Source organism: Triplophysa rosa, linkage group LG18, assembly GCF_024868665.1.
Source record: "Triplophysa rosa linkage group LG18, Trosa_1v2, whole genome shotgun sequence".
NCBI classification, from domain to species: Eukaryota; Metazoa; Chordata; class Actinopteri; order Cypriniformes; family Nemacheilidae; genus Triplophysa; species Triplophysa rosa.
Window position 1 is genome coordinate 13,469,387 of NC_079907.1, and position 15,485 is coordinate 13,484,871.

Here is a 15,485-nt window from a genome sequence, read left to right on the forward strand (position 1 = left end):
TATATATATATATTGTCAAATGTTTCATTGGTCACTAAGTCACAACTACAAAATTAAAATTACATCTCCAATTTAAGCATTCAACCAAAAAACTGCCCAATTAAAGAAAATGATCTACCGCTGTGGTTAAAGCTGGTTCACAAATTACGCAACATACAGTAACAAAAGATGACAATTTGATCACAAACCACAAATACGACTAATAATTAGTTTCTTGTGACCTGTGCTGGAAGAAGGTCTCCAGTGCTTTGCAGATGGTGTATCTTTCTTGTAGGGTGAGGAGGTGATCAAGTTGTTGGCTGAAGGTACGGCCATGCACCCGGATGCTGGGGGGCAGGATCTCAGCCACCCACTGCAGCGAGCTGAGGGCCGGAGACCGTGATCGAGGAACTGTGGGCGTGTCCTCTGGTTCTGAATCTGACAGAGGATAATCTACCGGACCCTCCTCCACCACTAGAGTGGGCATGGCACCACTGCCCTGCAGCATGGACACCACCTTGTCATGGGAACAGTTCCTGTACATCAAATCGACAGGAGCAGTAACATTGTAAACAAATTGAAGAAAAAAACATAGTGACTATTTCCACATCCAAAGCCTGGTGGCATTTGCTAAATGAAATGAAATATTACTGTATATATCTACTGTCACGGGCAGTGTAATTTCACAACCTCCTCAGCCCCCAGAGGCCAGTATGAAGTAGAGCACTTACAGTGTCAAATACATGGATGTGCTTTTGAGCACAGCTGAAAGACAACTGATTTACATTTGATTCCAATTGTAGGGTGTGTTTTATGTTTTTATATATAAGATACAGATGATATTTGAGATCTGGTAATGCAATAAATAATGTTACTAGCTATTGTAATAACACTTTATGTTATGTAACTGTCAAAGCGTCACACAAAAATAAGCACACCTCATGTCTAGTCCATTAAGGAACAATATGCGGTCTCCTGGTTTCAGGCCACAAGCCTCAGCTGGACTTCCTGCAATGGGGGAAAAATGGTTTGTCACTGGAGTGAACCCTCAAATACCAGCAGTAAATAATACATTTACATTTATTTATATTGAATAAAATGGATTGTAATTATATTCGCAGTGATATTAGCAAAGCATATGTGTCTTTATATATAATATACAGTATATACAGTATATATGGTGTGTGTGTGTGTGTATACAGTACATACAGTATATAGTATTATTTTAACTTGCTTACTTTGTTTGATTTTGAAATGATATCCATGAAGTCAACCAAGTGTTAACCGTTTGTGTATGTTTTGTAATGTTTTATAAAAATAAAGACAATGTTTGGGTTACAAGTCCGAGTCTCTAACCATTAGGCCACGACCATGTAGAAAATGCTCAGAGCATCAATTATACACAAAGCCAATCTACAAGTCCCATTGTCTATATGTCTATAAACCGCTGTGCTGTGTAGCTGCTGGCAAGATAAACACTTAAACGCTCAGCCGTAGGTCTGTAAAGGAGTCTAATCTGTTTTCTCATCACGATCCTGGACTCCCACTTTGTTTTCATAAGCATCCCCACACGGGTGGCTGAGTCAGTGTTAACCAGCCCCAGCACAGGCCTGAAGTGGGCGACCGTCGTCATACAGACGCTCACACACTCATCGCCCTCTCTTCAGCTCAGAAAACACAATCATCCAGACTTCAATACAAGCCAACCCAGTGCTTGCATCATTAACACAGCAACCCCCTCCTTCCTTCTTCACAATGATCTAAAAACACTCAACTCTCCAACCAATCACTAACCCCAGCTGCGCTTGCAATGTGCCTTTTTATTATATCCTACATAAATCCACTCATCCGCCTTCTTTACTCGGCTATGAGTGTCATCCACACAAATTGACAACAGTATAACAAACAAAAAAAATACAATACAATAAAGTGCATTGCTATTGTGGCTTCTATAGATTATGCGCGATTCATGTGGCATAAATCATTAAAAGACCGCAAGGTGATTAGAAAGAAAGGCATTTTTAAAAGCCATTTTAGGTCAAATGCAATATCTGTTTAAAATTCTAGATCTGTATACATGGCTGATTTTATTTAGCACGTCAAAAGAGAAAAACATCCAAAGGGTCAGATTCAAAGCTCCGAGGATCAGAGCTCTTCTACTATGATCCATAATGTAAGATACAGTAGCAAGTGTTTAAAGCTACACGTCACCATTAGACATTGCACACACCTGCTATTACAGCGTCGATCCACACAGGGGCGTGGCCTCTCAGAGTAAACCCAAAACTCTTCTTACCCCTGTACACACGGATGGTTCTGGAGAAAAAGTTATTCAGAGAGAAAAGGAGAGAAGAATTAATGACTGTATGGGTGTTAAATACTCACATTTTATATACTGACCAATCTTTTTATTTTATGAACATTGTGATGGTCAAACCCATTGCCACAACTGTGACAAATGTGGTAAATTGCCAGGGGGTTGCTCAAGGTGTGTGTTCCTTGTAACGCTTATAGACGGTTTCATCGGATGTGGCTAGTATGGCTAGGAAGTGGCTAGTAATATAACAATTTATTTTCTATGTAATTTATATCAATATGAATTTATATAACAATTTTATTGTATATTAATTGTATTATATTAAAACTACTCGACAGCTATTGATTCGTTGCGGGGTAAAATGTTGTGACATGGAAGATAAAATACAAAGTCAAATATTATTTTATTTAATATATTATATCATTTAAATATATTACACATTGTTTAGACGTATTATCTATTTTTCCCTGAACTGAAAAAGCGAAATAATGAAATGAATCACGATTAATCTATTAAGATTAAAATTCAGTTGATAGAATTTCCAAAACCCTTCCAAATACCCCCAAAAACTTGCTTAACACTATCAGAAAATATGGTCTAAAATGTACCCAAGCTGTCACCGAGTTGGTACAATTTAAAACGTTCTATGTACCATTTAGGTACAGATTTGAGTACATTTGATACCAATATGTACTTTTCAAGTATACTTATATCAAACATATAATAACAAGATGCACCCCTGCCTTTACAATGAATGGGGAGGAATGCAACTCAATATGGCTGCTTTAGGAAATATGCTATTTAATTGTGATTTTTGCCAGCAATTTTAGAAATATCTGCCTTCCACCATTCAAGGAGACAGGAGGCCGCCGAGTGGCATGACTTCCTTAAACGGACTTTGCTAATATGCACTCCCTGGTACCATCTACCTCTGAGGTACTAATATGCACTCTATAGGTGCAAAGTGTACTTTTTAATAGGGCAGCACCCCAGTGATAGATTACGATTCCAGTGTCGGGTCCATTTGTTGACCAGAAACGTCTGCTTAAAATAAAAAACAGCACACCTCCCCACAACAAACTGCACAATATGAGCTACAGTATTCATCTAACATGTGATACACCAAAACTTTGGTCTGCGGGTTAAAATGTTCATTTCGATATTTTCCACAAACACAAATTATATTCGTTTTCTGAATCTCGCCCATATTTCAAATGCCATATATCCAAAAATGTATACAAAAATATGTCCTGCAATAGGTAAAAAATGTACAAGCATATCGAAGCATGAAATAAAGCTGTTTTAAAGGAGGCCGTTTCTCCGCTTCTCACAGAGAGCGTGACATTTTATTATAGATTATAGCCTCAGTGGTTGCTGTGGCAACACTTCAAGGCGACACTGGAATCGTACAGTATATAGAGATAACTACACGCAGCTCAAACACGATCTTCTTGACGCCTGTATACAAACGTTGAAGGCAGATTAGAAAGACGAGGACAGACAAAAGGCATGTAAAAAAACAAGAGAAGAGCTCTGTATGGATATTACATAAGGACCGAGCCAGGAAAGCATTATTTATTGAAGAGCAGACGCTTATCAGATGAAAACCATGGTCTAACACATCCAATCTACTCTTCTCATAGTATTTAATAATCTAAACGCTAAACCTGACACTTCCTACTATTTTATGTAACATTTTTTCACAAGCAATCAATATTGAGATTTCAATGACACTACCAACTGGAGACAGACTGTCAAATGTCAAGTATGGACATAATAATGCCAATATCTCAGATAATGTTGATATACTTAAAAAAGGTAATATCCGGTTTAATTTCTAATATTAAGCCAGTATTTTAAGTATTTAAATCTGTAAGTATTGATTAAACATACGAAACAGTTAGCCGGTGGATCACCATATGAAAAAACATACTTGTAAAATACACAGTATGTCTGCATGTGTTTGTGTGAGCATTTATAAGTGGACTCATTGAGAGATGGCATGAAGCACACAAACAAACTCAATGATGCTTCTCTCACCCACCCACACATGAAACCTCCCACATCACACACAATGTTATGTGTGCGTGATGAGACGGGGTATACTTCCTGCAGCAAGTGCTTACGGACAAAATGATCCCTTTAAGACCAGCACAAGATTAAACTAAATTGATCATATACTGTATACATTTACCAAGGAATCGAGTCATATCATCATACAGGAGATGTACGATACATACCTCTGGTTGACTCCGGTGGTGTAGTGGCTGGGAACCATGGTGGCGCTTTTTCTAAGGCCACGCTCGGGTTGGGCCGGGTCATCGCCTGTGTCTCTGGGCACAGAGCTGGCACGTTTGGAGCCCTGTGGACGCTCGTGGTGGTCTTGACTCCGGCTGCGACGCAGCCTGTTTTGGGGCTCGGTCAGGCTTTTGCTGCGACACATGCGGTTCAGGAGACTCTGTGACACGGCCTCGTCGAAACGCTGCCGGTGCTTCTTGGGAATGAAGATCCTGGCAAACATGGTCACAGGAAGGTAACAGAAAACAAGAGTTCAAATCAGCTACGAGAAGCCATGAGGAGATTCTTTAAAAGCTGTAAGTTCAAATCAGTCCGTTTCCATCAGAACCCAGAGAAGAACCTTCAAGAGCAAACAGGTCCACCGGCTTTGTTGAAATAAAGAGAACCAGAAAAAGGATCTCTCTGCTCAAAATCCCAAATCCAACAGGACTGAATGTGATCACGTTCACAGAAGTCGTGAGGAACTCAAACACGTAACAGCTTCTGCGCTGGCTTCATCTGAAACTCCCACTCCAGAAGCTCTGATACAGATAGCTGAATCCAGCAATAGCAAAGGTGTGGGAGTATATCTCACTGCTGCCTCTCTCTCTCTCTCTCTCTCTCTCTCTCTCTCTCTCTCTCTCTCTCTCCCTAGCCTCTTTTTGTTGCTGTCCCTGTTGTTCTATCTCCTCTAAAAACATCACGTCTCAGACACAACAACAAATTCCTCCACTTGTAGCATGACATTCGAACTATGATCATATTGAGGTTTTTATTCAGCAGTAAAACGTCTATGACTGAACAGAAATGGCAGACAGGACAGGAGACAAATATACTTTGAAGAGTGATCCCACCGCCTTTATATTAAAATGTAGTATAAAAATAATACCGTGTATGTCATAATTAAATGATGTGGAAAAGCCTTTTATGCCGCCCACCACTGTAGCTAGAAAAAGCGTGAATGAAAAGCCTGAGCAAATATAACCACAGTAACCTCAACAAGTGTTACTGTACGCTTGCGTAATGACGCCTGTTTTGTTTTCCGAAGGTGATGTACTGACATTAGCATTTAAAATTGCGTAGATGAAATGAAAAGCACATTTCTTTTCTGGGTCACGGCACAAATTCTTCCAATATCTTTGCTTTATTGCTTTAATAAGGCTAATGGATTATGAATACCAAATGAATGCATAATGAACGGAATTCATTTTCTTTTCCAAAGCTATTATTGAAATACTTAACATGAAATATTATTTTTAATGAAGGTGGTGCATAAGCTCTGCTGTTGAAGTGTATTAAATATAATATAACATAGTATAGTATAGTATAATTCTAGATGTATTTATTTATATTTCATATTTTGTCTTAAATCTACAGTATATGCATGTATGTGTACGTGTTTATAAATACAAAATGAATATGCACAGTACACAGACGTATATTATGTAAACACAAACCATTATTCTGGATGCAATCAATCGCGATAAATCATTGAATAAATCACCACGATTAATCGTTTGACAGCCCTAAATATAATATAATATACATTACATCTCAACCGATCAAATTACTTCACAATTCAGTTTTGTACACCCTACAGTACTAGTCAAAGTAAAAGGTAAAAGCACACAGATTCAACGCAACAGAGCACACAAAAGGTTCTGCAATCGTAAGTGTTTAACTAAAAATAATTCAAAGATTTAAAATATATACAGTTGCACAATTACATTTCTCTCTCTACATTGCTTGAGTGACAGTATGGACTAAAACACACCATTATACAATTCTAGAGTGCAGAGTTGCCTCAGGTTGACATCATCTTGCTATATGAGAGAGGCATAATTGAGTTGCCAATAGCTGCGAAAGTATTAAGAACCTTAAGAAGCCACTAAAACTTATTGAAACAGCAAAGTACCACCGTGATTTATTATGAACGTTTTGATTGACATCACATCACTGAGAGCAACAGCAACCTTGAGCTTTTTAGAAAATTGTGGATGAAATGAACAGTGGCTTTGCGATGTGTAATTCATTTGACGGGTTTACAGATGGCACCTGCTGCTTTTTAACCAAATAAGATTGGCATCTACAAAAGAACACACCTATAACAGATGTTACGTGATTGAGTAAACCTGCTTATACGACCAGCAGGAGAGCAATTACACAGAATATACTGTAATTAATAAGCCACATTGATCTCCAGTATCTCTTTCAAACTCTCACACAGCACATTTGATATAAAAGCACTTCTAAAAGAGTGCAAACACCGTGCACACCAAGCTTTTCTTACATAGTAGCAAACAAATATGCTCAATCAATAAAATGAAACCTAGACAGATTCATTTGATATAAAAGTTTCATTAGAACAAGATCCAAGCACTTACCGAAAGCAACTCATCTTTCTGTTGTTGTTTATCTTGACTCGGAAAGCGGATGAAACAAGTGGCTTTTTATGAAGACAGAACACTAGGTAACATTTTAACCCAGAAGGATGTAATTGAACATCCTTTCAGTCACTAAAAACCCTTGACTGCTAACTATCTAGGGAGCACTGCCGCTGCAGTGACCTGCAGAACATCAGCACTGAATAATGAGCAGAAAATCCACGAGATTCGCAGGAGGAGAGAGAGAAAGAGAGATAATGGTGTGGTGGAAATAGAGAGGTGTCTAAAATACTCAGTCAAGGCCAATCAATATGAGGTTTACATGATATTACATGATTTACTGGGAAGTGTATACTGACTAATGTTCAGGAGAAGTATTATTTCATTTCAGGATATCAACTGTTATACGTGTGCTCAAAGTGATACTGTATCTTTGACAGAAATTTGTCATATGGCCATCAACTACATTACTGTTTACAATCTATAATTAGTTGAAAACTTACAGCATACCAGCATGTTTATTTACATGCATGTGTATGTGATGTGAACAAGACGAACCCAAATCAGATGAAAAATTACAGATGAGATCTCTTTAATATTTGAATTATTTCTCCTAGACATTAAATGGAGAGAGCAAACAGAAACTTTTGCTGAAGTCTATTGGGTCCACGATATTTCTCCAGATAGAAAAACAACCAGAAATCTCACAAATGTTTCAATTAGATCAGAGGGGATCTCAAAAATGTCACAAAACGGTGCTTAGATTGCCAAGTCGGCAATCAAAAGTCAATATTATTGAAGATTTCAATACGAACACGAATGTTTCTCATCCAATTTACCTAAATCCAAATTATATCACTTAGTACACCTTTTTCAAATTTCAAATACTTTCAGTCTACTTTCATGCACTTCTCAAAAATATACTTTATGTACATCTTAGACAATATAAACTAGTTGTGTACTTTCTACCGTTACTTTTTACAGTAAAAGTATAACAACTTTAGTTTTAAGGAATATTGAAAAAATACACTTACGAGTATACTAGTACTTACTACATAATGTATACTTAAAATATGCTAATGAAAAGTATAGTTAATGAAATCAACTTGAAGTATACTTATTTTGTCAGGGTAACTGTGAATTTTAGGTGTGTGATAATTGCAGAAAACAATATGATGGGAAAATCCAAAAAATAGGATAGGGTTGGAAAATGATAGGACGAAAACTAAGTGCATGTAAAAATAAGGTATAGGGTGAAGTATACATACAGTACATGAATAATCTAGTATGTCATTTTAGAAAGTCATTGTTTGTCAATTTCCAGATGAATACAAATTGTGATACCCTCTCTAAATAGAGATAGCAAACTAGATAAATTACAGTCTAAATGTATCTATGGACTCATAATAGCCTGCAGCCTAGTTCAGGGATTTTTTAAAGATGACAAGGATCACGGCTTGATGCATCTTTAATGCCATCTAAAAGAGCACAGCTCAATTGAATTTGGATCTGGCTAATGTCCCAGTAGGCCATCGCAAGCTGAATCTACAATCTACACCACCCAGACAGACTAAAATCTGACCCAGTTTTGTTCGAATGTCATGGAGCAAAACGTATTGACTAACAGATTTCAAGAACGCGCTGTTTAAGGTTCATTTAAATATCCATGTGGATTCACAAACACTACATGGTGGCTATTTGTTACCTCCCATTCTTAATATTCTCATATTTTACCTTCCCCAAGCATCCATTTCCCTTCGCAAGATAAGTATCTCTCTAAAGAGGATTCCATACAGTGACAAAGGTTATTATCTCGCAAGAAATTAGGAACAACCATGTTTCTGTCTAGCAAACACTACATATATCTTTGAATAATGTTATTCGTTAAATAAAAATGACTCATGAAAATGACTTTGTTTAATGTAACCTAGATTTCTGAAACTTAAATAGGTGAAACTGTAACATTTGTTTTTTACCTTGACTAATTAAAATGACTAATTAATTATTAAACCTAGACTAAATCTAGAATCTATTAAAATCCCCTTGAACCGGAAGTAGCGATCGTTTTTACTTCCGTATTCTGACACATTTCCGAGTGAAAAGGAAATTAGTGGGCGTAGCTTGCGTTTTTCACTGCAAATTGATTGAATGTGTAAAAACAGCTGCTGCACCGATTTTGAAATGAAACTTTTCAGATGTTAACTGAAGATTATGAGGGTACATGAATTTTAAAAAGAAAATGACCCACGTTGATAAGCTATTTACTATAAACGCTGCAATAATTCATGAAAAAATAAGAATTTTTAATTTAACTGGGACTTTAAAGCAAAACAATGTAGATGGTTCACAGAATATCTGTAAAACAACTATTGTTCATAACTGAAACCACATATGTGCACACCAGTTGCCAGCTAGACAGTGCCTACAGAAGACAATGCTCTGTAACACTTTACAATACGGTTGTATTTGTTAACATTAGTAAATGCATTAACTAACTAACTAATTGTAGTAGCAATGTTGTTATTCAACATTTACTGTATATATTTGTTAATGTTAGTTAATGTCAATACAATTGTTCATGTTAGTTCATGGTGCATTAATCAATTTTAAAAATGTATTAGTGAATGTTAAAATTAAAATAAACTGACATTAATAAATGCTGTAGAAGTATTGCTCATTGTTAGTTGATGTTAGCCAATGCATGACCAAATACAACCTAGTGTTACTATATGCTTTTTGCCAACAAAAGCTCAACGCCACAATTCCTGTCCAATGCCGTCTAATGTTATTGACCCAGTTGGCATTAAGACACGATCGGCCTGTAAAGAGAACGTCACTGCTAATTGTGCCAGCATTACACATTAGAGGTTTAGGAGATTATCAGTCTGCATGGCACCACCAGATGGAGTCACACCTACAGTATCAGTTGGGTCATTGGGTCATGCTAGTTAAAAGGATAATTGTTTAATTGTAATGAAATTATTTCATTATTTACTCATTCTCATGTCATTTCATACCTATATGACTTTCTTTATTCTGAAGAAAACAAAAGAAGATATTTGGAAGAATGTTGGTAACCAAACAACATTGAACCCCATTGACTTCCATTGTATGGACACAAACCACTGGAGACATTTCTCAAAATATCTACTTTTGTGTTTCACAGAGAAAAGAGTCATATACACGTTTGAATGATATACGGGTAAATAAATTATGATAGTATTTTCATTTTTGGGTGAACTATGCCTTTAATACACCAGTTTAGTCTCTAGTAACACAGAAAACAGGCTGATTCAATCTGGTTATTTTATTTACTGCCAATTTGTGCATCAAAAAAAGTTACCTGAACTTTCTAAACCACAGTAATAAAATCTAAAACCTGATAAATTGAATGGAACTATTAGCATGTTTGGATGTAAACTAAATTGTAATGCCCCTGGTGGCCTTCAAACTGTCCTGCGAGGCTAAAGATGGTAGATCATCTGGGTCAGAGACAGAGGTTAAAAATTAATGAGCACTGTAGGTGGCAGATGGAGTTGCCATGGCTACCTGATGTTTGAGATGAGCTGTTGCTGCTCCTGGGTTGTCAAGATGTCAGGGAGAACAGAAGCAAGCCAATCCACCTTCCTCTCAGCAGCGAACTGTTTCAATACGGCAAACAGCTTCTCCTTTACCTCTGGCTCCTTTTTTAAAATCTCCTCAACCTGAAACGGGAATAATGGCAACGTTTACTTCCCCAATACTGTATGGCAAAGTCCTCAAAATGAATTTAGAAACTAAAGTCACCAACAGGAAAAAATAATTACACATGCAAATTTCTTCAATATCTTAAATGTTTTTCCTAGACAGCATTGAAATGAAATGGAGAGTAAATTGAGACTTCTGCTTATACTGTTTAATATGAATTCAAAGCACTTTTCCTGTATGCCAACAATTATTTATATTTATTTAATATATTATTTATTTATTATTTACATTTGAGATATTGTGTATATAAAAAATACAAATTGTGACCAGGTACATCTCCTGATATTTGAAAAAGCAACCCCTGAGCAATAAAGCTTTCCTTCAGGTTACTGCAGTTCCGTAATGCCACGACACATGACCTCACCCTTCTGTTGAACTCCAAGGCCTTGTGTTTGCGGTCCTGACGCATGCCATCCGTGCCTTTCTGAGGTACCTCCAGGCTGCCACTGCTGCGTTTATGTCGACCCATGCACAACACCCCCAGACGCAGCGTTCGGCCCTGAGAGGCCTTGATTAAAGCTGCTGCCATCTCATGGTGCTTCACAGGAATCCCATTCACCTCCATGACATAATCTCCAGCCCTGAGACCACTGCGACCAGCTGGGGAGCATGGGGAGCAATCCTCAACCAGCAGGGGGCAGTCTCCAACTATAGTGAATCCGAAGCGTCCATCGGGACCTGGGGTGACATCCATCTACAGACAGTAAATAAAATGAAACAGTCATTCCCTCAGATATAAACAGAGATCATATATATTTGAAGAAATTCTTACCTGTTGGATGCGAGAGACTACTCCTATGCTGGGTGGGATGTTTCTTTGTGACTGGGCCAGGGCAATGACCTCTTGAGCATTGAGGCTGGAAACATTCTGGCCTTCGATCTCCAAGACCTGGTCTCCAGGTTGCAGGCCAGACAGGTGAGCACTGCTTCCCTCCTCCACAGTTAGGATGTAGCTGGGTCCATTCCCCCCTATCTGAAAGCCAAACTCCTCTGGCCAGCACTGGTTGGATGCTGGCATGGTGAGGACTGTGAGAAAGACAAAAAGACTCATGTCATGTGGTTTGAACTGGCCAACTGGGCTTTACCAACGTGTCTGATCAACCTGCTGAAAACAAGACATACTTATAAGTATCTATTCCCTTCATGAGTTGGAATTTAAACTGACTACACCACAAGATGTAGAATTGGTGAAGAATTCAATTTAAATTCAACTAAGAGGAATATGAATTTAGTAAATTAAAGGGATAGTTCACCGAAAAATGAAAATTCTGATGTAATTTTCTCGTACTCAAGTTGTTTCAAACTTGTATCAAGTTCTTTGTTCTGTTGAACACAAGAGTCGATTTTTTGAAGAATGTGGGAAACTAAACAATTCTGGGGCACCATTGACTAGCATAGTAGTTTTCCTACTATGGTAGCTAATGGTGCCCAAGAACTGTTTGGTTACAAACATTCTCAGCAGAACAACAACATTTATAGATGCCTTTACTGTTAGTAACAAAGTTAGCTAGCACATCCTGTGCGTTCAGTTCAAAAGTTAACGCTACTTGAAAAATAACCTTGTTCCCCAGTTTCTGATTTGGGCATAGGTGAGATATTTTTTAGACACATAACCAAATCATAATCCACACCACCAAAGACAGCAGTTTTTTCATCTTAAATTTTATGAAGTGAAACGCGAGTATTTTTGTTGATCGTTTCTGTTCAGTCCGCTCGAATTATTGTGTTTAACACGCTGTCGTCAGTGTTTTTGTTTGGCCATGGCAGCAGCCCATTGCACATTGAGTCCGAAATGTTCGTCCGAAATTTCCGCACGTTAAAAAACAAATACGACCTTACGTTGTGTCAATCACATTTGCACACTGCCTCCGATATTTTCGTCCGATTTTCTGCATTATTCGCATCCGTAGGAATCGTTTTCAAAGGTGTTTTGGCTATTGTCCCTAATGTAAAACTCGTCCGATGCCACAGTTTGGTGCGAGTGTGTGCGCGCGCGCTACGGCGTGTGTGTGTGTGTGTGTGTGTGTCCACACCTTAGACATACTGCCAGTCTCTGTTCAGGATCAATTGGTTCACGGAAATTGGTGGTCTTCTTTTTAATATGTGGCTTCAGTATCGCTAGCAAAGCATCAAACTGAGCAACTGACATCCTGAAGTAAATTTTAAATCGGTAAATTTGTTTTGCATCCAGCTAATGCCGTGAGGTAACGTGACGTTGGCCATAAAGGGGTCTATACAGGTTTGGAACAACTTGAGGGTGAGAAAATTATGACAGATTTTTCATTTTGGGGTGAAATTTCTCATTAACATTAAAAATCACAGTCACAACAAAGGAAGTTAACTGGCCTATAACAGAAATAAAATAGTCAAAAACGAATATTTTCTTAGACGATAACTTGATAACTTGATAACTAGGCCATCTTGTAGGCCTGCTTCATGTTGTTTGGCTCCAATTTGGAGACTTAAAGCATACTGGGAAATAATGTGTTCTTCCAAACTGGCCAATATAAATATAACGTAATATAAATAAATTACATATACAATCCATTTCAAACATTGGAATAATGTGCAATCAGCAACCCTTTTATTTAACTTCATCCGGAACGCTGGGATGTTTGACCAGCATTTTTTTGTTGTTGCTGAAAAGCATATCTATCCTTGTCTACCTGGTCAACCAGATCTGAACAGCGCACAACCAGACCTCACTTACTATATTCCCTTGCTCCCAGACACTAAAAAACTTACAGAAATTTATTTTCTGTGAATATATCATGAAAAGACAAAGTAGTGCAGTCTCACGTAAAGAGAGCCGTAGCCTTCACTAAATGTGAAGTCTCAGCTGACACATTAGACCTCCCAGTATCATTGACCTCATTGAAAAGCAACAGAGGCTCCCAAACCATCCGATATCTGAGTACAGATGTGCCTGAACGCAGCATCAGCAACATGAGACGAAGCACAGCATGTACTCGCTAGCAACAAACAGAACACATAAAAATGCAGATTGACCCAAGATTGTCATTCTGACCCATTCCATGCACAGCCTAGATGCAGATCCAAATTGTTTTAAATGTGCTAGAATAATGTCAACTGTCCGTTTATCTTACAGAAGGCATGCAACTTACGAAAATCTTTGGGTGGATTGCGAGGGCCCGGCTTGTTCTGCCGTAAGGAGTATCTCCCTTTCTTATTCTGAAGAAATTTCTTCATTTTGTCGTAATTCAACAAGTGTCAAATGCTACGATGCCTGAGGTCAAAATGTCCGGTCTGAGTCCTCTATCAAATTGAGATCCTCCAGCCGCACCTCACCACTTCAGGGGAACCGCCTTTAAAATGTCCCCCGTCATTCCGTGGCATGCAAAGCATTGTAACCTAAAAAAAAGAGTGCCACAGCATGCAGTGCCAGAGTCCTCTCATCTCTGGGTTGACTCTGCATCTCTGGTTGTTCTGCCTGCAGAGCTCAAATCTAGAATCTGGGACACCTAGCACAGTTCCTTGATGATTCTCTCTCCAAAAAAGGTAAAGTGAGGCCCCATTTCTCTATAAATACCCTCTTCCTATACTCTCTCTTCTAGCTGTCTCTCCAAGGGACGAAAAGTAGCCCAGCGTCAGCTTGGGGATCCGACAGGACGATGGTGGATAATTAGAACGTCTGAATGCACTGAAGAGCGCAGCAACACGTCTTTGAACAGGAGCAGGGCTATTAAAGCTCTTGCTCTGGATTAGACAGATTAAATGCTGCCTCTCAAGATGTCTCGTGCCACATGGCAGGGATTCACGCTGTCATGTATCCGGTGGGATTTAAGAGAAGGATTGATTTACTAAAGGAGTTGAGGTGCAGCTCAGGTGCGAGGGTCTTCCAGATGGTAAATCATAAAACTCAGCACGCCGCAGGGAAAACACATGGCATAACTGTGCTTTCACAGTTACAGGGTTACATACAGTATAAACGTCTCAGTAATACAGGTTTATTTTAAAGACTTAACCAGAGGCAAGTTATACACAGGGCTAAAATCAATTATTTAGTGCTAATGCTTGTATGTCCACACTGTTTCTCATTCAACATCTCAACTTACCAGAACAGTACAGCAGAGAAGCAATTGTGTATATAGGATGAACCGCAAACTGCATCTATAACATTCAGTATTTGTGAATGCTTTTCCTGTTATTGCCATTTAAAAAATGAAAAATATTATTCTGACAGTAGATGACATTTACTCCTATTGGCCTATTCTACTCCTAAACTATAATCAATGGGAAAGGTTAAACCAAAACATGAAAGCATAATAGATAACACGTATGCTATCTAAGTTATGATACATTTGTTATTTAGCTAATATTTAAAACATCTATACCACAATCCATCAAAACATATTTACATAGGTTTACAATTGACACATACCTTTAAATACAGTATCTCCTTAGTTTGCTTAGTAGAGTGTTAGTAGAGTTGAAGGGCTTTTGTGCTATACCTTTCCTTTGAGACATCACCACTGTAGTCTCTGTGCAGGTCTGTAACATGATAACTTCAGCAGGCAAGAAAGCCAACGCTCAGTTTAAAACAGTAGGCCTACAAGGTACTTACGAAAGGCAAAACTGTATGTAATTTTTTAAAATATGTAATAGATTTTTGTTTAATACGAAAATACTTGTGGAAAAGTTAAGTTAAAGATGAAATATAAAGACTGTAATCGTTGTAATCGGAGTATTAGTAACAGCGGTATTGTTTGATAAATGATTTTAGTTCATAAGCAATTTATTGATTAATCAGTAATATTAAA

The 15,485-nt window shown here is 38.0% G+C and overlaps 1 protein-coding gene across 4 annotated transcripts in view; it reads right to left on the bottom strand.

Moving 5' to 3' along the window:
• Window positions 1–14,164, bottom strand: part of grid2ipb (glutamate receptor, ionotropic, delta 2 (Grid2) interacting protein, b) — a 26,912-nt gene extending 12,748 nt beyond the window's left edge. For 2 of the 4 annotated variants that reach the window (XM_057359175.1, XM_057359173.1), the window contains exons 1-8: window positions 13,830–14,163; window positions 11,477–11,730; window positions 11,069–11,398; window positions 10,507–10,661; window positions 4,537–4,806; window positions 2,210–2,295; window positions 918–987; window positions 222–515 (exon numbers count right to left, since the gene is read on the bottom strand). In XM_057359175.1, coding sequence (XP_057215158.1) covers window positions 222–515; window positions 918–987; window positions 2,210–2,295; window positions 4,537–4,806; window positions 10,507–10,661; window positions 11,069–11,398; window positions 11,477–11,730; window positions 13,830–13,914 — 1,544 coding nt within the window. In that variant the 5' untranslated portion in view covers window positions 13,915–14,163. Of the gene's footprint in view, window positions 1–221; window positions 516–917; window positions 988–2,209; window positions 2,296–4,536; window positions 4,807–10,506; window positions 10,662–11,068; window positions 11,399–11,476; window positions 11,731–13,829 lie in introns of all 4 variants that reach the window. The other 2 variants (XM_057359174.1, XM_057359172.1) reach the window with 2 other exon arrangements.
• Between the last annotated feature and the right edge of the window lie 1,321 nt (window positions 14,165–15,485).